The 22,763-nt window shown below is 26.1% G+C and overlaps 1 protein-coding gene across 2 annotated transcripts; it reads right to left on the bottom strand.

Moving 5' to 3' along the window:
- Positions 1-1,397: 1,397 nt before the first annotated feature.
- On the bottom strand, positions 1,398-22,737 carry LOC145834278 (coiled-coil domain-containing protein 174-like). 2 transcript variants are annotated; one of them, XM_082941669.1, is made up of 11 exons: positions 22,626-22,737; positions 20,134-20,248; positions 18,510-18,588; positions 12,843-12,903; positions 12,619-12,706; positions 12,300-12,396; positions 11,914-12,022; positions 5,850-5,992; positions 4,290-4,418; positions 2,078-2,183; positions 1,398-1,922 (listed from the first exon to the last, which is right to left on the bottom strand). In XM_082941669.1, exons 1-11 carry the CDS (start codon positions 22,648-22,650, stop codon positions 1,525-1,527), a joined length of 1,350 nt encoding a protein of 449 aa, XP_082797795.1. In that variant the 5' UTR covers positions 22,651-22,737; the 3' UTR covers positions 1,398-1,524. The 2 variants fall into 2 exon arrangements, with proteins under 2 accessions (XP_082797795.1, XP_082797793.1); XM_082941667.1 differs by lacking the exon at positions 22,626-22,737 and adding an exon at positions 20,781-20,913.
- Between the last annotated feature and the right edge of the window lie 26 nt (positions 22,738-22,763).

Here is a 22,763-nt window from a genome sequence, read left to right as displayed (position 1 = left end):
ATTAAACTTAAACTACACTTTTTAAATAGAAGAATAAATGTATGTAAACCAAAGTTTTGATTATTTATAATGTTGAAACTAAAATTAACATATATTAAAGAAGTTTTTTACTTATAATTAAGCATGTTTTTGTTATTCTTTTTATTTTCAGGTTTTGATTCTTTAAATCTCCAAAAACTGCTCATGTCTTTTAAAACCTCTACTACGACTTAATACTGTATTTCAAAAAAATGTCTTTTTAACGTGCTTATTGAGATAGACACTGTTCATGAAAAAATATCTTTATAAAATAACTATTAAAATATAGATACATAAATAAAGAACATGTTTCTTATAGTTAAGGATAAATTCTATGAATACTTACTTACATTAAAATGTTTTTTAACATTTCAGTAGATATTTACATTACTTTTAAAAGTTCCTTATTAGAGGTTAATATGGAAACAACTTATTATTAAACAAAATCAAAATTGTGCTAGCCAAATTAATATACGCCTTTGACATCGGATATTCGCAGCTCTTAAAAAGAAAACACTTAAAAACAAGCTATAAAACTTAATTGTGTTTTTCGCATTAGAATTAAAAAAAACATTAACAAATAAATAAATACACATTAACAATCTAAAAGCTGTAACAGTTCCGTGTTTAAATAGTTAATGAGGTACAGTACAGAAAAATGTTTGATTTATTTCATTAGTAGTTATATTGAAACGAGATAACGCACCGACACTTAAATCTTTATCCTACAAATTTTACTTAAGTCTTTCAGTCTATACCTAGCCTGATAAAAGGGATTGCTATATTTACTCGAACTTGAAGTTACTAACATACAGGGGTTTCAAGTTGTTCGCTTCGGGTTAAAGGGGTAGCAAACCAATTTTAAAACTTCGACAAAGTTCTTTTCAACGACTTTATTAAATTGTTTTAAAAAACTATCAACGAATATCTGTAATTTTATTCTTTGAAGACATAACTCTGAACAACTACTAAAACATTTCTGTAGAAATGTTACCAAGTTATTGGAAGCACAAAATTATTAAACAAAATATGTATGAAATAAAACTTTGAACCCCATTAACCTTTAAAAAAAAATTAAATAATTATTAAATGCAACTAGCTCAACTTTGGTAAGATGTTGCAAGGAAACATTTTCTTTTTGTTGAGTTTCCAAGCTGAAAAATTTCTTAGCTACTACAAAAGTTACATTTTTGAAGTGCCCCAAACGCACTAACAAAAAAATAGAAAGTATAATTCAACCTTAAACGCTAGATCCGGATGATCCTAGTTTCCGAATGAACTCATCGTATGAGTGATAGTGATGTTCTTTAAGGATAATAGATGAATGACATAAAATTTATTATCGTTTTACTAACAATAAAAGTCAGTTTTAACAGGTTCTAATTATTATCAATTATGAACTATGGTATGATCAGCTTATTTTTTTGATGATCCTTTAATTAAATACTAAAACAAATTGTATATATAATAGAATACAACAAAATATCTGAAAAAAAATATGAACAGCTACTCGTCAAACATGTCAGATTTTTTTAAAACTAGGTTCTGTTTTTTAGGAGCCCTTTTCACAGAAATTGTCACAGGTTTTTCTGCCGGCACGTAAAGCTTCTCCCTCTCTCGTTCCAGTCTCATTTTCTCTTCTTTCTCTCGCTTAATTCTCTCCTCTTCAGCCACTTTCTTGTCCAATGCAGCTCGCTTTTCCGCTTCAACGCTTTCCAGAAGCCTCACCATCCTGTCGTGGTCGCTGATGTTTGGCGCGCTTTTTTCACCGTCGATTTCGGCCGTTTTCGATTTGTGCTGCTGGTAGTAGGAGGAGGGAGGGGCGAAGCTGGAGTTCCTGCTTTCTCGGGGGTTTTGCCACGTCATCGGCGCTTTCTTCGGTTGAGCGGGCAGCCACAGAGTTTCTGACAAAAATTAACGTGCGTCAGGTTTTTTTTGCAAGACTTTTGAATGAAAATTAGTTAAGCGCAATACAGAACAATAAAAAATAGTCAAATTAAACTTTAGTAGACTAAAAACAATACTTTCAATAAATGTTATGACTAATACTGTAACACACCGGTTTTGTTTTTGTCCCATTCTCTAATTTCGTCGGGTCCAGTTGTTTTTGCTGGCTTCAAAACGTCACCAACCGAAATGTTTGTTTTAATTTCCACTGGTTTTTCCTGAAAGTATTGTTTTTTTAGTTTTTATTAATTTTTTTTTTATTCACTTAGGTTAGAAAAAATGTTAGAAAAAAACTATTTTAACATAGTATAAAAATATTTTTTGATGAGAAACACGTCTATTCTTGGGTTTTAATTAAACCCATTTTTTAGTTTAACAAATGTTCAATATGACATATGTATCGTATAACATTTATAAAAGCAACTAAGGTTATTAAAATTAAAAATAAGAAATTAATTTATAACTATTAATAAAAAATCAAACCCGAATCAAATCATAACAGTGAAGTTGCTTTATCATTAAATTAATAGAATAGAAACTAAAGCACGACTATTCATGTAAAACAGTATTGTATGTGTTAGGTATCTTAACATTAAAAAACGTCATTAAAACTAACAATACTAACAGCTTTGTATAAAAATACCAACTTAAAAAACATATCCATTTATTTCTCTAGAATACTTGTTAAGGCTTTTGTAGAGAATTTTATAGTCAGTTTTTACGAAAAAAGTTTTGTGTTTAATTCAATAATCAACTAGACAAAAAATTATATTATGCTGTTGCGCAAACAGCTATATAGGACAAACTTCTAGGCATTTAGAAACAAGAATAAAAGAGCACGTACCTAAGTGCGTGAAAGACCATATCAAAAATCAACCGAAGAAAATGAGTAATGCAACCTTAAACGCAACAAAAAGATCATCAATTTCAGAGCACTTAGTAAAAAATCCTAAATGTGGTAATAATTACAGTGAGACAAAGTTCAAAGTTTTAAGAAGTTGCACGAACATTTTTGATTTAATTAAAATAGAAGCTATTTATATTCACTTAAACAAGCCAGAATTATGCAAACAAAGAGAATTTGATTACTCATTATCCTTGTTTAAATTAGACTAATTTTGTTTTGTTTTAAATTGTTACAGTTAATTACGTTTTCCTTGTTGTTTTTAATTTTTTTTTTGTTATAGTTTAGGGTTTTTTTTGCTAATTGATTGATAATTTCTCATATAATTAAAAAGGCTATATAAGTTTAAAATTTGTTTTACCTTGTTACAATTGTAATCACACTGAAGAAAATTGTTGAAATATATATGTGTTGTTGAAAAAGACTTGTTTTATGTATAAAAAATTAAAATTAGCAGACATATGTTTAAAACTTTAAAAAATTATATGTTATTTATACTTTTATAAATTAAATTTTTACATCTATAAATTCTAATTATAATAATACTTCGAATTTGCAAGAACAGTTATAAAATATTGACTCAATTCTTTTTACCAGGTACATAAAAACTGTTTTAACCAGAATTATTCAGATATTCTGATTTTTTTTAGGCTTATATTCTCCTCGAGTTTATATCGATAATGTTTAAAAGTTTGAAAAAAATATATATATTGAGGACAGATTTCATTGTAAGACTAATGATATCATGATAGACTGGTTAAACTCAAAATAGTTTATTTAAATTATCAGTGTTCTAAAAATTTCATAACTTATTTTCAAAAATACTGAATGGTTTTTCTTAATAAAACTTCTAACATTTTCTACGTTACTGCTAGTTAATTGAAAAAAGGCAACAAGAAAAAATTGCAAGTAACACTTTACCAGAAAATTTCAGTATTTATATTTTTTTTGCTCGTTCATTTTTTATCATTTAAATAATTTTTAATGAAACTAAAAAAAAAATAATAACAACAGAAAATAGAGAATGTTTTTTTCTTAATTTTAAAAAGTTTACTATGTTGCATTAAATTACTATGAACGACTTTGATATACAATTTTTAAAGTGTGAGTTTGGAATTTCCTACATATTAAAAAAAACCTTAGACGAAATTGCATCTGATACCTTATTATACTAATCTACCTTAGATTTTATTTTATTGAAAATTTAAAATTAATCAACCATTTATCTCCGAGTATATTTTCTTCCAAAATTTTTGAACAACAAAAACTTTAGATTCATAACTTCTATATTTTTACTATGTTAAAAATATTTTTTAAACTATGCAAAAATACAAGAAAACCATTAAGTAAAATTAATATGAACGTAATTCACAAATTTTGCACATTAAAAATGGTTTTATTAAAATAATAAAGTTTTAACCTCGTCATCATTAGCTTCTTCTTTTATTTCAATTGGTTTCAGCAGTTTGGCTGGAATATTTTTACCAAGCTTTTTCAATTTCTCAATTTTTCTCAACCTTATTTTTTCTAAGCGGGCGCGTAAGGCATTCTGCAGTAAATGATCATTTTCAATTTTAAAGGATTAAAATGATATATTTATAAAATAAGTTAAATTTCAACTACTTACGAATGAAACTTTAGATTTTATTGGTAAAAAATTTAAAGAAAACTGTACCGATAATGTTTTACTTATAAAAAACAGTATAATAGATTATTTTAAAGCAGGGTTGCCGAGAGAAGTAATAATTGTAAGAGAGCAAAGTTTTTTTTTTCTGCCAAAGGGGGCGATTATGAAAGTGAGTTGAAAACCCTGCTTTTAGTCTTAATATAACTTAGTTGCTTACAAAAAAAGTTAACATTAAACATTAAAAAGTAAAAACTATGGTGTTAACAAGATGATGATAAAAAAATTCTAATAACAAAAAATGAATTATATCAACACCATGTAATAATGAACTTTTAAAGTGTGTGCACTTTTCTAGCTGAAACAAATTTTAAACACTTGAGCTATGAAAAAAAACACATAAACTTATATAATTAGTACAACATAGTTTTAGTCATTAAAAACATAATTAATAAACTTGAATATAAAATTTTATATTTTTTTTCTGTATAATAAAACTTAGTACTTTTTTCATTTTAATTTAAAACTTTGTTACAATGTAAGTTTATTCATTTAATTAAGAGCATGATTTTCCTAACTTTCTTTCACAGGCCCTCGATGAAATAAAAAAAGAAATAGCCAATTCAATAAGGCTTAATCTCATTTAAACTAAAAAACTGCCCATTATGCGCCTTAGACCTATTTTTTTGCATTTTATCATAACATCAGAATATCTAGTGTAAGTCTCAAATTATGACCTCTTACTAGTCATGAATTTGGCGCCTTTGCAGCTTATGGCCCACTTTGGGAAACGCTGTTTTATAGCATTGCTTAAATTCCTTTGATAATAACACAAGAATCACAACAGGGTTGCCGCTCGTTTATTTAAAATTTTCTCCAGGTTTTCAAAACTTCCTCTAGGTTTTTAAAAGTACACATTTTTTAGGTCTATTTTTAGTTTAAAGTTAAATTTAAAGTAAGAAACTGTGTTAAATAATATAAAAACATTTAAAAGATACTTTAAAGCTACTTTAAATCTGTTTTTTAATAAAAACATGTTGAAATTGTTAAAAACTTCGGTTTTTTTTTTGCTTAAATTGTCAAATTCCAGGTTTCCAGGTAAAGTGGCAACCCTGTCACAAGTAAAAAAAATGCGATATCTATTTATAATAGATAAATTTTAAAAACTATTTCTTTTCAAGATTAAAAAAAACTTTTTATACCATTTTTTTTACTCTTACATGGTATTCCTTTCATAAACCTTAAAAAACTTAAAACTATTAATCGCTTAAAAAATCTTACCCCTTCCTTTTATCTAAAATATACAATTACAACCACTTTTCAAAGCGTTTAAATATTAAAACAAAATTGTTCAACCTGTTCTTTCTTCTTCTCCTCTTTATGCTTCTTCTTGGCATCGATCGTTTCCTGTCGCAGCTTCTCCAGTCTTTCCATTTCCTCCTTGCGCGTGGCTCCATCTTGCGAAAACTTGAAATAACCAACTCCCAACTCTCGCACTTCTGTTGAACATTTCACGATTTAAATATACTCTTTAAAACCTTCGAGTCAGCTCGATTGTTCTAATAGATTTTCTTTACTTCTGTCATTTTGAATTTCAATCTTTTATCAATAGCCATGTAAAGTAGAAAAAAATTATAAATAAAGCCATAACTTTTCATCATTTATAACGAAAAGCCAAACAAAACTTTAAACGTTTAATTTGGAAAGTTCAATGTTTACAGTTCAATGTTTTAAAGTCAGCTTCTGTGATGTACTTCAAATAACTTTTTGCAGTGAATCAAGGTTGCCAAAGGTTTTTTGATTTTTTTTCCAGGATTTCTATATTACTTCGAGGTTTTTGAAAGTACAAGTTTCTTTTAGAACAGGGTTGCCACTCTTTGAGTCAAAAAATCTTACCTAAGTGACCAGATTCCCTGAGTAACCTTAAACTTTCCCTGAGTTTTTTTTCAAATCCTAAAAAAATTATTTTTTATTAAAAAATTACAATGTTAACACAAGAATATGGAAGAACTAGCCGCAAGGCTAAAAATTTTCTATATAAGTACTTAAAAATAAATAAAATTAACATTTTTGAACAAAATATTGAAGTTGGATTAACTAAATCTCATTTTAGATCTGAAAAAAAAATTCCCTGAGATTTAAAAAAGTATCTTAAAATTTTCCTGAAATTTTTAGAAAAAACCAAAACTGCCTTGAGTTTCTCTGAGTTAAAAAAAAAAAGAATCAAAATTCCCTGAGTTTCCCAGAGATTTTCTACAATTTGAAAATTCCCTGAGTTTTCCTGAACTCCCTGAGTGTGTGGCAACCCTGTTAGAATGAAAACAAACTTAAGGTAAAAAATTATCTTAAAAAGGATACAAATAGAGTGCTATAGTTTATTTTGTTTAACAACAGCTGTTTCGAAAGACATATAGTCAATCTCTTCAGGCTTCAACAAAATAAGAATAAGCACGTTTTAGGCAACTATTAATAAATACAAAATAACTATTCATGCGTAAAAAGAAAGTAAATGAAAGTAAAAAGAGAGAGAAAAAAGAGAGAGAGAAAGTAGAAATGCTTTTTGTTAATTATTTTGATTAGATTAAGTTAGCAATTAGAAAAATATATTGTATTGTAATTATAATAATAATATCAGAATGTTTGATTATAGTTAAAGGTTTTGGCAAAAGGATTGGCTTTAATTCTTAATATACTTCGAAATAAAACAAAACATTAAAAAGCAACATATTAACTAGTAATGGTTAAACACAATGCATGAATTTAAGTTGAAACGGAATATTTAACATTTAACAAAACAAAATAATAAAAAACAACAAATAAAACTCAAAATTCAAAACCCTAATTTGAACATTTGTTATGCTAGCTAATTGCTTGCTTCCAATTCATCAACAGAAATTTGTTCCTATGTCTGCAACTGCCCATAAGTTCGGATTTTTTGTTGATACAGTTGTTACTTGCTTGTAATATCTTGAGGGCTTCTTTCAAGCAAAGCTTGCATGTTGTTTTTCCTGGTTGGTGTTTGTTTACTTTTTCTAGGATCTTCCAATTTAATTTGTAATCCTCTCCTTCGTTTTTTAATTTGTGAATTAGTTTTGATAGTTCTGTTGAATTAACGTATTTATTGTAGTTTCTGTTATCAGGTTTGCAATTGATTGTTGTATTGTGCGTTTAAATTCTTTTCTTTAATTGGTTTGCTGTTATTCCAATATATGTTTTGGTTTCGTTTTTTGCGCTTACTGAAGCTTCATATATGACGTTTTCAGTTCTACAATTGCCACCTTTCAGGGGGCATTTATTTTTGTCCCTGCAATTGCACGTCTCATCTGTGATTTTTTCTTTATTCAACAGTTTTTTGTTGTGGCTTTTGATTGTCATTTCGATATTTGGCATACAGCTGTAACTTAGCTTTATGCAGTTGCTGTTGACATATTTATTTAGTTTGCTTTCTTTGCTAAAATGCTTCTTTATTATTTTTAAGAATTTGTTTCCCACATTTGTTTTCACTGAACAGCAAAACGGTGGGTTGAACCATATACATTTTCTTTTTCTTTTTCTCTTTTTCACAGTTGTTTCATTGGTTATTTTTGTATAATTTATGTCATGACTGTATCCATTTAGTTTTAACGCTTCATTATATTCTTTTTTTATACTGTCAAATAGTTTTTTGCTGCTTGAATTTTTGGCTAATCTATTTTCTATCATCTTTGGGATTTGTTTGATAATTGCTGGTGGATGGTTAGAATTTGCATTTACATAATTGATTCTGTTGTTTGGTTTTCTGTATGGGAAGAAGCTGTGTTTTTTTAGATTTAAGTTTAGGTCCAGGAAGTTTATTTGAAACGCTGGGTTTTCGATGATTATTTTTATTTTTATTGATTTAGCAAATTTATGTAGTTCTTTTTTTATAGTTCTTTTTTTATTTTTTCTATTTCAACATTGCTTGTTGATTTGTCTAAAGCTATTAGTCCATCATCTCTATAGATTCCTATTATTTTATCAGGTAGTGTTTGCTTTAGGCCTTGGAGTATATAAAGTCCAACTAGTTCACTTATTTCAGCTCCATGTCTGCTCCCCATTGTTATGTCAAACAGCTCATTATCTTTCTCACTTATGCTTTTTTTTGTCCAAATTTCTTCTTTGTCTACTAAAACAGATTTTGCAGCATTGTCTATTATGGATTTATCTTGTTCAGTGATTGTTTCGTAGTTGCTTGCAAATTCAATTGCTTTATTTAGAAGTGCTTTGGTTATGCTGGGATAGAAATCTTTAATATCAAATTTCATTAATTTGTATTTGTTCTTTTCCAAATTTTTATAACTTCTTCTGTACTAGTCCATTGGTTAAATTCTTTTGTTCTTCTGATTGATTTGTTGACTTTTTCAATTATAATTTTGCTGATTTGTCCAATGTCTGAATTTGATGGATTTATTAGTCTTGTTTCTGGCTTTGAGAAGAAGTTGTCTTTGTGGTCTTTGAGTGTTACATAACAATCTTTTAATGGTAGTTGGTTGATTAGCTTCTTATCAAGCTTTAATTTTTTGACTATTTGTTTAGCTTCCTTATTTATACTGTCAATTACAGTATAATTGTTCTTTTTGTATGTTTTTCTGATGGAATTTTCCTTTAATTTTATGTATTCATTTTGTTCAATTTATAATAATTTGTTGTTTTGTCTGCGGCCACATAGATTTGCTTGCTGTTTCTTATTGTTTTTACATCTTTTTGAATTTTTTCTTGGAATTTATTGTTTATCCTTCTGAATTTTAATAGTCTAACAATGTCAAACATATCACTTTCAAAAAGTTTGAGTTCTTCTTCTTGTTTTGGTAGGAATTCTGATTTAAATCCAAAAGTTTCTATTTTTTCCTCATTTTCATACATACTTTCATTTTCTTCTTTGTTTGTGCAGTAGAAAACTTTCAATCTAATTCGCCTGCAGAAGTTTCTTATCTTGTCAATTAGCTTAAGCTTGTATTCGTTTTGGCTGCATATAGGAATATTTTTTGTTGAATAATGGAAGTTGATTTTTTCAAAGTGTGCCATTATTAATAGTAAAATGTGTAGTTGGCTCAACAGAGATTTTCTGGGGCCTTGCTGTACTTATTCTTAAAAAGGATAAAAATATTGAAAAGATAGTGCAATGTAACTTTACTTGAATTTTTTAATAAATAAAAATCTAAATGATACAAGAGAAAATGCTGTATATGATTGGTTTATTGTACCTAATGAAAATTTCATCATTTTACATTTGAAAATTGATAAACATTCCGATGTTTTTCGTCATTTTTGTTCAAAATTTGAGGTTTTTGGCCTAAATTGTGAAACTCCAGGTTTTTCCAAGATTCTAGGTCTTTTAGTAACTGTGAGTTAATACTACTGCTACTTCAAAAATATTAGTAGTATTACCAATATATAAAAAAATATAAACAATAAAATTACTCGTTTTAAAAACTAGTATACTGAAATTCAATTATAGTTTTTCAAAAAACATAATGTTGAAAATACCACAACAGCAAAAAAATTAAAAGTAGTATCATAATAACTTTTCTCAAAACTGAATAAATAATTAAAAAGGCTACCGGTACCGAAACTTCATTTTAACTAAACAGAATTTGATAACGTTTAAAGCAGTTACATCATGTTTAATACTACAACACCAAAATTACAAACTTCTATTTTATGAAATAAAATTAATTTTATGTAGACTTTGAAATTTAGTTTTTATGTTTGAAATCATTGACTTACCAAAGTCGTTTAAATTAAAGAAGGCCGCTAAAAATTGATGTGTTAGCAATATTATGTTAGAGAAAAAAAAAAAATAATAATAATTTAAACTTGTGATCAGCAAAAATGAGTTTTAAATTATCAGGGTTGCTACTCATTTTTTCAAAAATTTTTCCAGGTTTTCTAAATTTCTTCCAGGTTTTTAAAAGTACACATTATTAGGTCTATTTTTAGTTTAAAGTTAAGTTTATTGTTAGAAACTGTATTAAATAGTATTAAACATTGAAAACATGCTGTAAAGCTACTGTAAATATGTTTTAAAATAAAAAAAATTCTGATGATGACAAATTATTTTTTATTATTATGATAGATTTTTTGAGTCAAAACGAAATTTTACGACTGAACATTTGAAAATTGTTAAAATTCCAGGTTTTTTCTAAAATATCTCAAATTCTTTGTTTTTCCAGGTTTTTTTCGCCTAAATTGTCAAATTCCAGGTTTTTCCAGGTTTTCAGGTAAAGTGGCAACCCTGAATTATGTATTTTTTTATATAAAAAAACCTAGATGAATCATACAACTTTTTTTAAGTTATATTAGTTGTTTAGCACAAATCTCATTTATTAACTTTCCCATAGATCAAACACTATTAGCTTTTAATTAAACGCATAACAAATATAAAACACTTTCTAAAGTTTTTTTTGATATTTTAAGAAGTATTTCTCTACTTTTCATCATAAACTTACAGTAGAACAGAACATAAAATTATAAATAGCTTTTTCCTAAAAAAAAAAAAGTTAAAACTAACCAAGTAATTAGCGCAATAAATAATCAGTGTAAAGTAATAATTAATTAAACTAAAGTACTACTAAGGGAAACAAAATGGATAACTTAACTAAATAAAGACACTTTTTTATCAAGTTCGTTTTGTTTGCACAATTCTGGTTTATATAAAAACATAGAAATAGCCTCTAACTTAACGAGATCAAATACACTATTACAATGATGAATTATCTTAAATCTGTATATGTCATATTTCCTAGTACAAATTAGTAAAACCTGAAATTACGTGTTGAAATTTATTGAAAAAGAACCTGAATTAAGACAGCGGCAACCAAAAACGCAGCTAAAAGATCTTCAGTTACAGAATATTTAAAAAATAAAAGATATTGTTCTAGGAATATAAGATATATAGATTTAAAATAATTCATCATTGTAATAGTGAATTTGATCTCGTTAAGTTAGAGGATATCTCTATATTTTTATAGAAACCAGAATTGTGCAAACAAAAAGAACTTGATAAAAAAGTGTCTTTATTTAGTTAAATTATCCATTTTGGTTCCGTTGATAGTATTTTAGTTTAATTAATTATTAATTTACACTGATTATTTATTGCGCTAATTACTTTGTTAGTTTTTATTTTTTTGTTTTTAGGAAAAAAAAAACTCACAATTTTATGTTCTGTACTACTGTTAGTTTCTGATGAAAAGTAGAGAAATACGTATTTAACTATTACAAAAAGAAATTTAGAGAGTGTTTTATACTTGTTATGTATTTCCCATAGTTCTTATTTTCAAGAGTTTATTAAAATTAAGTTATAAACAAAACTTTCACAAATTCCCAAAAAAAATAACTCTTACTAAATGAACTTCGGAAACTATTTTTAAACTTTTTAGCAGTCAAATGAATTTTAAACAACCTGAATCACGGAAATCTTCATAAAACATCTCATCTTTTTTTAATCCACCATCAGCATTATCAGGTTCTCTGTCGAAAAAAGACGACTGACTCTGATGAGGTGTTTCTTCCTATATAAGAATATTAACATTAAAATAAATTAAAAACTCATAAAAGCTGTTAAAAAATTTTATTTCAAAATTTGTCATAAAATATCTTTTTTTAAAGCTATAAACACTTTCATCGTAAACAAAAAATTTTTCGAAAACGTAAAATATTTTTTAGGAAACGGAAGGATTTTTCGAGACGCACTAAAATCCAGATTAACCAAGATCTTCTTTTTGGCGAAAAACACTACATTAAAAAAAAATAGCAACTCTTTATTTGTTTTAAAAGAACAATTATCACCTGATTTGGTTTGAGCTTCTCATCAATTTTTTGCAACTTATCTAGTTCACTTTTCTTACAACTTCTAGTTCTGCCCAAAACATCGACATACTCGACCCTTTGATTTTTTTCATTAGTTAGAAACTTAAAATTAAATAAAACTATATAAATTTTTAACTTCGACAAACTAACGTTATGTAAGCTTAACCACTATGTATCAATAATTTTTATTTATTTTTAATTAACAGCAAAATTGTAGTAAATAAAAATTAAATTATTTACTGGAGTATAAAATATTGTACAAGTTGTAAAAGTAATTTTTTTTAATACAAAAAATAACCATTCATCGCCTTTGCTTTTGTCTACTTTTTCAGATTTTACCAGGTCTTTTAAATTCACATCAATTGCTGGTTGTGATGCAGAAATACCTGAAAGTGACTCAGTTCAAGAAATATATTTGAAATAAGTGTTAAGAAAAACTACCACACTAAAAAAAGTAGACTAGTGATCTATAATAATATACAACATTATAAATACCAACAACTCAAATAAAAAAACAACAACCTTTCTCTCTTTTATCTCTCCAAGCATCAACCGATTTTTGTTCGAAGTCAACAAGAAACATCTGAAAACAACTAAAACTATTTAGACTTAACAGTACGTTTTAAGCAATTTTTTTAACCATAATAGATATTTTAAAGATTTATTCTATAAACAATTGTAATACTTACAAAGTTTTAAAACATATATTATTATTGGAGTTTATTGTGCGAAGATGGATTCGGGCATTAAAACCTGAGCCGCTTAAACAGTACACACGAAAAAAGAAAGAAACAAATTACATTCAATGAAAAAACTAAACATATCATAGTAAAAAATTACAAACAAATAGTCCTGTATGATCAAACATAACTTAGTATGCACAAAAAACAAAAACTCCATATATAAACTTATGTATTGACTATAAAAGATTACACATTTACAAAAATTATGTATATAAACTTATAATCTGTAGGGTGAAGGCGTAGGAAAGAAAAATTATATTAGTGATACTAATACTTTAAAATAAGTAAATAAAAAATACTTGAAACCATCATTATAACTAATTTTTATCGACAACCACTGTATTTTACTGGTGTTTATATTATTTAAATCTTTTATTTTTAGTTTTAATCTAAAATGTTCCACCCTCCTACACGAAACCACATCCTGCGGTAACTTATTCCACATATTCATTGTTCTGCAGAAAAAAAGAACTTTGCCACTGACTGTTATTAAATTATATTAACATTTCATTTTTTTATAATTTCCTCTCAAATTATAATTTGCCTGAGGAAAAACAAAAATATAGATTTAAAAATTCTTTATATTTACCATTAATAATTTTAAAAAGTATTATTAAATCAAACTGCCATCTTTTATATTCTAGAGCAGGGGTCGGCAGCCTTATATAAGTAGCGGGCCAATTTTATTACAAAAATTTGCTCGCGGGCCGCACTATACAGAAAAAAGTCTTCGCGGGCCGCAGTTTATAGTAAGTTATTGTAATAAATAATACAAAAATACTATTTAAACCAAAAATTGGGACAAAATAAGCTATACAACAGCACTAGTAATGAGTAATTACTTAAATTAAAACCTATTTGTAAGTTTTCACCACCAAAATTTTTTTTTATATTGTTTTAAAAAAGAATGTTTTTAGCTGAAATGTACCTCGCGGGCCGCAGATTTTGTCTTCAAGGGCCGCATTTGGCCCGTGGGCCGCAGTTTGCCGACCCCTGTTCTAGAGACTCCAATCCGAGTTTTACCAATCTATCTTTGTATGAGGTTTTTTAAATGTTGCATCTATTACAAACAAAACGGGTAAAATTTCTCTGCACAGACTCAATCCTGATAATGTCTTTTTTTAAATAGGGGGACCATATTAAGGTATTGTATTCAAGTTTAAGGCGAACATAGATTTTATATAATTTAGTAATAAAACTAGCAGAATTGGTCTTAAAACTTTCAAGTATTTGATAAGATGAATTTTGAGCAATTTTATGTAAGCAATTTACATGTTCGTTCCATTTAAGATTTCCAGATATATAAATTACTAAGTCTTTAAAAAATATTACTGCTGGTATTTTAGTTTTATTAATTTAAAGGTTAATAGGGAAGAGTTTATTTTTATTGATGGTTAGAACTTGGCATTTTTTCAGATTTAAATCAAGTTTTCTTGTTTTTAGCTATTTGTGAATATTTCTTAATGTTAATTGTAAAGAAGCTTCTGACTTGCTAAATACTTTTGCGTTATATGAAAATAGACTTATTTGCTTTGAATGTGAGTATTTAAAGTAATATCGTTGATGTAAATTGAAAAAAGAAGAGGACCAATGACTCCACCTTGTGGTACTCCACTGTGATTTTCCAGAGGATCTAATAATGTGTTGTTAATGAGCACTCTTTGTGATCTATTATTTTATAAGTAAGTTATTAACCAAGTATGGAAACATACCAATAGTTGAATTCCTTATGATTGGTGGGGAACAAAGCCAAATTGTTTTGGTGTTAATAAATTAAAGTTGAAGAAGTGATTCAATATTTTTTGAGAATTAATGTGTTCAAAAATTCGGAAATATAAAAATTGCTGAAAACGTACTTTTAGTCTAAGTAAGTTGTTCACGATAGTTAGAATAAATTAATTAAAATATATTACATAATAATATTAGTTGTGGTTTGACTTCTAACTGTAAAAATTAAAATTTAAATGTTAAGGTAGACAATAAATTCTTAATTAAAAATTCCAATCTTATACAAATTTAGAGCTTTCTAAAAGTTTATTTAAAGTTAAAATTCAGGACCATTTAGTTAAATCTTATCACTTGTAAATTAAAATTAATCATAATAGACACTATAGAAATGTCACAATTAAAAAACACAATTAAAAAAATCAACAACCTTCACATTTAAAGGAAGTTAATACTTATTTTAATGCAATGTAAATTTCAAATGTGACTAAACGACTTTTTTTAAAGAGAAGCAAACGTTTGATGCGTCAGCTTGGAAAACAAGGACTACTGCATTCAAAATTTTCATTATGTTTTTGTTGTTGTTGCTACTTACCACTGGTTTTTTACAATACTCTGTCGAACTTTTTGATTTTCTTCCAGGTTTTTATAAGTAGAAATTTAATTTTTTATTTATAGTAGAAAATTAAATTTAAGGTTAAGATACTTTTTGAAATTATTAATCAGACAATATAATGCTACTTTAAATGTATTTTATAATAAATCGAATTCTAAATGGTATACTATTTTCAATTTAGTACTTGTTACTTAATCGAAAATTCGTGAATTTACATATAAAATTCCATGTTTTTCAAAGTTTTTTACATGAATTATCAGACTCCAGGTTTTTCTAAATTATTTTTACCTAACTTTTCAAATTCTAGGTAATTCTGGGTTTGTAAAGAATTCCAGGTTAAATGGCAACCCTGTACTTAAGCAATACACTTTTTTTAACTAATTTAGAGAACTAGGTCACAATATTGTGGCTGTTTTTTTTTAACAGTTGGTTCAAAAGTTTAACTTTATCAGTAATCAAGTTCCATAAGCACAAGGAACAAAATAAAAAGTAGTGACATTTTGCTATTTTCTGGCTTAAAAATTATGACTTTTCCTGAAAATTACATAAAAGGGGTGTACAAACTGCTATGTATTATTCAGTGAAAAACATAGTTTTTAAAAACAATAAAAGTGTTGTTTTCGTAAAAATCTTACATTCAATTTAATCAAATTTACTAGTCCTCTATAATTGCTTATTTAATCGAAATTTTAGTTTTAATTAGTATTTATTTATAACGCTTTTTTTCAATAATTGCAGCCTATGAGCGAAATTTTATAGAAAAACTCGACCGCGACTTATAAAAGGTTGTTGACCCCTGTTATATAATATGTCAGTTACAACTAACAGGGTTGCCACTCGTTTTTCAAATTTTTCTCCAGGTTTTCCAAACTTCTTCCAGGTTTTTAAAAGTAAACATTTTTGGTCTATTTTTAGTTTAAAGTTAAATTTAATGTAAGAAACTGTGTTAAATAGTATAAAAAGATTGAAAAGATACTGTAAAACTACTTTAAATATGTTTTTAAGTTTAAAAAAAAAATAATGATGACAAAAAAATTTTATTTATATGATAGAATTTTTGAGTCAAATCAAAATTTTACAACTGAACATGTGAAAATTGTTAAAATTCCAGGTTTTTGTAGTGATTTTTGTTCAAAATTCCAGGCTTTTCCACGATTCCAGGTAAAGTGGCAACCCTGCAACTAATTCTACTTTAAAACTGATTTTTGTAATTAATTGATAAATTATACTTATTTCTAGCTATTGTTGTCCATAGAAATATTGATTTATTACTATTTATAATACTTGGATCCTATGATTATCTTCACTTGAAAAAAAAAACAGTTTTTAGTAAACTGTGGATATTAAAATAAAAATTAAAAGTTATTTTGTGTTTAGAGCAGATGGTAATTTTATAGTTGTAAAAAAGAGTTAAATTTCAGAAAACTCAGCCAATAATTTTTTGACTTAAAAATTTAAGGATTTTGTTTAATTCAACATGTTTGCGTAGGTGGGTTATAAGTAGAAAATTAAAGCAAGACAGTTTTAATTATTAAAACCTCAATTGCTTTAAAGTTTTTTTAATATCAATTCGTGGTCCTTATTAAGACAGTTATTTTTTTTCTTATTAATAATTGTGTAGTTGGTTACTGTCTTCATTATTACACAAGTAAATTTTTCAGTAAAGTAGAAAAAAAACTATTAGTTTAATTGATACATCTTTTTAATTTTGGCTATTTTCATACATATGTAAGCTTAAATTTTAATTATAAAATTCAAAGACAGCTAAATTAATATCAAAACTATTGCTGTATTATATTATGTTTGTAGATCTAGTACAATATATTAAACTAAAATGCTATCATAAAAACTATATTTTTAACAGGAATATCATACAGAAAATTTCCTTTTACTTTTTAACTTAAAATTTATTCTGCCTATAGAGTAAAAATGCATTTCGAATTTGTTTCCTACTTTTCATATATTTCATTAAGAGTTTATTTTATACTTATTTATAATTTTTAAAAGCCTATTTGACTTTAAACAAATTTTTAAGTCGTGACGCCCTGACTATGCTCACTTGAAAACTGATGATGTTGATTTAAATGTAGTTCATAAACATACTAAGACTAGACGTGTTCTTTCGGGTGCTAAGTATATTGTCTTTCTCTAAACAAAGGTCATACTTAACCAAAAAAATCATGTCATAACTCTTATTTTAATATTTATAACGTTATGTATTTTTGATGTACAAGCATTTGATAAAAATTTATATACTATTTGTTTTCTGTACATCTTGGATATTTAGTGATCAAGAAAATAACCAGAGGTCAAACTAAGATGTTCAGTTATAACATTTAAAAAAGCAACCAATAAATTTGTTAAGCTCAATAAATTTTAGATTTACATTTTAAAGTTGTTTCAATTATAGTAGGTAAAGCTTCTGTGCCGTCGTACAAAGGTACAGTGCTATAACGAATTAAGCTAACAACAAGTTAAAAGACTACAGCACAGACTTTACTTAACTAGTTTTAACAATGAGAAATTTTCACACTTGTTTAGGAGAACTTTAAAGGGTTGATCATGCCAATTCGATCATCAGACCACAAGTCTGAATAGACTGTCTACCGAGACTTGTGGTCTGATGATCGAATTGGCATGATCAACCCTTTAAAGTTAAACTTGAGCTTGTCTCACGGCAAACGAAAGTCCGGGCTTCTGCTCTGCTGACTTTCGTCGATGTATTTTGTTGATTGTTTAGGAGAATGATTGTAAAAGAGAGCTAAGTTTTTATAAATATAAATCTTGACCTAATTACACCATTTTACATTAAAAAAAGTATTTAAATATCCGAATAAACATATGTCTAGCATTGACTGATCAATATTTTTGCAGGTGAAGAACAGTTTATGCTATTTTATTTTCTCATATTTCATTAACTTTATCGTTATAAACTTAGATATTATGACTTAAACTATTTTCAAAAACTAATATAATAATTTATAAATTTATAGAAAACGATTATTTATATTAAGTCAGCAGAAATGTAAGACTATAAAGTAAGCTGTTAAAACTAAGTTGCATACTAAATGAGAAGTTGATTATAATTTTATAAAACAAACAAACTTCTGAAGATTGAGAGTCTAATATTACTTCCCCTGAAGTCATTTTATCGTACAGCTTACTTTTTGCTTCCAAAATTTCTCTGTAAGAAACAAGTAATAAACATCAGCATTGCACACTAATTTTCTTTTACTAAAGTCACAGTAAATCTGTGTTTTTTTTTTTTAAATATTCAGTAGTACTTAATTGTTTTAAATATGTTCTTCAACAATAAAACTTGTTTAAGAAGATTACTAGTGGGAATGGGTCAAAATTGCACGAAGACAAATTTGCACCAAAAGTCAATTTTGCATGAGATACAATTTTGCACGGAGGGTAATTTTTGCACGAGAGTAAAAAAAGAGAAAATATATAAATTAAAAAATAAAAGATAAATTAATAAAAAAACAAAAAGTTATTAATCGAGAGTAAGGGTTAGGGCTAACAGTGATAGTAAAAAAAATAATCTATAAAAACTATTATTAAAAAAAAACGGAAAAACTAATAAATATAAAAAAATAATTAAAAAGAAAAAAAAGCTACCGACCGAGGGTAAGGGTTAGGGGTAACAGTGATAGTAAAATAAATAAATAAACTAAATTTAATTAATAAAATAAAAAAAAGTTAGAATATATAAAAAAAAAAAAAAAATAAAAAATAAATAAAAAACTTAACCCGTGCAAAAATATCTCCGTGCAATTTTTTTTTGCTCGTGCAAAAGTGTCTTCGTGCAATTTAGTCCCCTCGTGCAAATTTGACACCTACCCTTATCTAGTTGATACTAAGCTTAATTCAACAGAAAAAAAAATCAATAGTTAATAAAAGATTATTTTAGGAACATTTCAAATCTAACTAGCACAATTTTGATTAAAAAGTTCAAACTATCATATTTTTTAAAGAATTAAGCTATGTATATGTACTAAGGGTTACATGACAATTTAAATTACGAGAACTCAAATTCTTAAAAAAAATTTAAAGGGCCACAATTAAAAAAGTGTTATATGTTTAAAAAATGCGTATGTAAGTCTAATTAATAAGAATATTATAGCATTAAAAAAAATACATTTAAAAATAATATTAGAAATTACTATACATTTGAAAATGTTATTCATATCTTTAAAACTTTTTTAAATTTTACAAAATAAGTATTTGTAAGAAGTAGTTAGATACACATTTTTTTTCAACTATACATTACTTTTTTATTTGTGGACCATTAAACACTTTTTAAGAATTTGAATACTTGTGCAGTGCATCCGTATTAAGTTAGACATAGAGACTATGATTACTGATTGTATTAATTTCAGTATTTTTTAATGATTTTTGAGAGCTATGACCTCAAAATTACCGGTCAAGGTTACTAAAAGTCAAACTTTAAAGGACTGAGTTGAAGTTTTCAATTGTCATACCATCGAGAGCTTATTGATAATAGGTTTAAGTAGGTGTAGTAACAATCTATACAAGTCTGACATTTATAAGTTGTTGAGATTAAAATTTGCAAATAGAAATTAGTGGTTAAGCTTAAAACATCAAGAAAATTAGTTGTATTTAAAAATTAAAAGAAAATTGCCCATAAAAACTTCAAACATAAAATATCATATATTTGTTTTACTTTACATAATTTAAATAAAATAAATTTTAAAAATTAAACCTTGACTTTTGATGTTTATCGACTTCATCCATAGACATTTCTAGTTTGTCCTTTTTATTTCTCATCTCTACTCCTTTGTTTTTACTTGAAAATGACTTAGGCTTCTTGGGTAAACCTGTAAAAATATTTTTCATTTAAAACTAGGTTTTAAACTTTTTATTTTATATGAAAAAAGCTACGTTGATAACTTATTGAACAAACCTATTTTAAAAATTGTAACTTTAATTTTTTATCGGTACAATCTATAATTCTGGGTTAAAATTTTACCAAATGGCAGAAAGCTTAATTTATACAAATTTTAGTTCATATAACATTTTTCCTAAAGCATTCTACTTATAAGGAAATACTTTGTTTCTAAAATTATAACAGTAAAAATATTTAATCTCTATGTTGTGGTATAAAAGTTGTGCGAAGGTTTTTAAAAATTTGTCAAAGTTTATAAACAATTAAGAAACGCATATGTAAAATAAAGCAATTTCAAATTAATTCTCAACTAAACAAACATAAACTTTAAATATTTGACTTGTTAAACTAAAATAAATTATTAAAGTTTATCTAAATTAATTTTTTTTTAAGAATTTTCTATAGACTATGGGTGATAAAACCTATTTAATGGTCAAATTAGTTTATCAAACATAGTAACAAACTAGGTATTTTACTGCTTGATGAATTTTGTGCCCTTTTCCGATTATATTCTCTCTCTTTCTTTTCAATCTCAGCTTTCAAAGACAACATTGTAACTGATTAATCAAAAACAAGGAATAGTATTATAATTATCCTAAAAGTTTCAATAATTCATTTCATCACCAGTCTATTAAGAAGGTTTTGATAAAACAATTTCTGTTTACAATAAAAAATAAACTAGAACTTTTATTAAACAAAATAAGCTATAAAAACTTCAAAATCCTACAAAGACTTTTTGGAGTACTTCAAAGTAGTTTTTGCCAGTTAACAAAAACAACTTTTACCATAATTATAACTTATTATAAAAAACTAAATAAAAAAATTTTAAACGTTAACAAATAATCTATACCAATTGTAAACAAAAAAAAGTGATTTAAAAAATTAACAACATTAAATTTTTGTAAATATTAAAATAAAGATGTGCCGATTAAATACTTTATTTACAACTAGGTTTCGGTGGCAAAAAAATTGCGACCTTTTCTAGTATAATAAAATAGTAAATTGAGCAATCTTTTTTAATTGAGACAAATAACTATATAAATATTAAAATACAAAACAATAATATTTTGTTCATATGTTTTATACTAGGTAAGAAAAGATGTTGCACTTAAAATTTTTTTTATAGGTAAATTATTTATTATATGTAGATAAAATACTTAAAAGTTTTTATTTGCTTTTATTTTTAGCTAAGTTTATTTGCATAATCAATAAAGCAAATGAAAAATGCTAATAATCCAGCAAGGAAATGCGGTGAAAATTGAAGCAAAATTAGTTCTAAAAAAAACACTTACGTACAAAAAACTTACTCAAACTTACTACAACCATAAACATAGTTTATATTAAATTACTTTGTCTAATTTTTATTTAAGGTGTAGAAACACGTACTATAGTTTTATAGTTTATCATCATGTAAGTTTGTTATGACAGTGTGGGTTTGTTCTTAGGTTTTTTAGCAAAAATAATTGGTTGCATATGTATAAATATTAAATAGCTAGGAATAACTTGCAAACAATGCAAAACATATCAAGTAATTTTAATCATCCTTATTTTGTCACGATTTTAAGCAAGTGTGGTACTTAAAAAAACAAACATTCATTTCAATTCAACAAAATCAGTTTTGTTCAAGTTTCTTTGTAAACTAAGTCTGATAACTTAACAGGCTAAATGATAAAACATTTCTAATCACTACTTGCCTTGCCTACTTGAAACTGATCTACTTTTAAGTACAGGGTTGCCACTTATTTTTGGGAAAAATCTAGTAGGGTTACTGAATTTCTTGAATTTTTAGTTTAAGGTCGAGTTTGATGTCAAAAACTGTGTTAAATAATTAAAAAACATTAAAAAGATACTGTAAGGCTTCTTTAAAATTGTTTTTTATTTAAAAATATTTTTGACATTGACAAATTGTTTTTATCTATACTAGAGATTTTTGTGTAAAATCAAAATTTTAATACTTAACATGTAAAAATTGTTTAAAATTCCAGGTGTTTTTTTACAAAACTTGTCAAATTCCAGGTTTTTTAGAATTCAAGGTTTTGTGGCAACCATGTATAGATAAACACAAAAATATACTTTAAGTAAATAAAGTACTACAAAGCTTTAATTTTAAAACTTTAGAAAAATAACGTATTAAACTTTAGATTTGTATGTATATTAACATTATATAAGATATAACGTAACAAGACGTTAAACTACAGAGTTAACAAGCAAAGCTTGTTAAATAACCTAGTAATTATAAGGCTGTAAGTCAGTAACAAAACTAAATTTGTTTCATCAATTAATTAAATCATAAAAAACGCTAAACTAACAAATATTCTTATTAAAAACTATCATTCAGTTTATTGTTTCTTTTAAAATCATCCTGCAAGAATTTTCCATTCTTTTGAACACATTTTAATTTATTAACTTTAATAATTTAACTGTAAATATGAATACAATGATTTGCT

The sequence above is a fragment of the Thalia democratica genome, chromosome 4 (assembly GCF_965202585.1).
Source record: "Thalia democratica chromosome 4, ktThaDemo2.hap1.1, whole genome shotgun sequence".
NCBI lineage: Eukaryota > Metazoa > Chordata > Thaliacea > Salpida > Salpidae > Thalia > Thalia democratica.
This window is presented reverse-complemented; position numbering and strand designations above follow the sequence as displayed.

Bases quoted from the DNA above. Each gene is read 5' to 3' on its own strand.
- LOC145834278 (XM_082941667.1), bottom strand. From the start codon at position 20,868: ATGTTGTCTTTGAAAGCTGAGATTGAAAAGAAAGAGAGAGAATATAAT. The intron at 12,397-12,618 runs GTTATTTTTTGT...AAAAAATCAAAG, and splicing joins AAAAGCAAAGGCGATGAATG to GGTCGAGTATGTCGATGTTT. The intron at 5,993-11,913 runs GTTGTTTAAAAT...AATGTTCAACAG, and splicing joins TGAAGATTTCCGTGATTCAG to AAGTGCGAGAGTTGGGAGTT.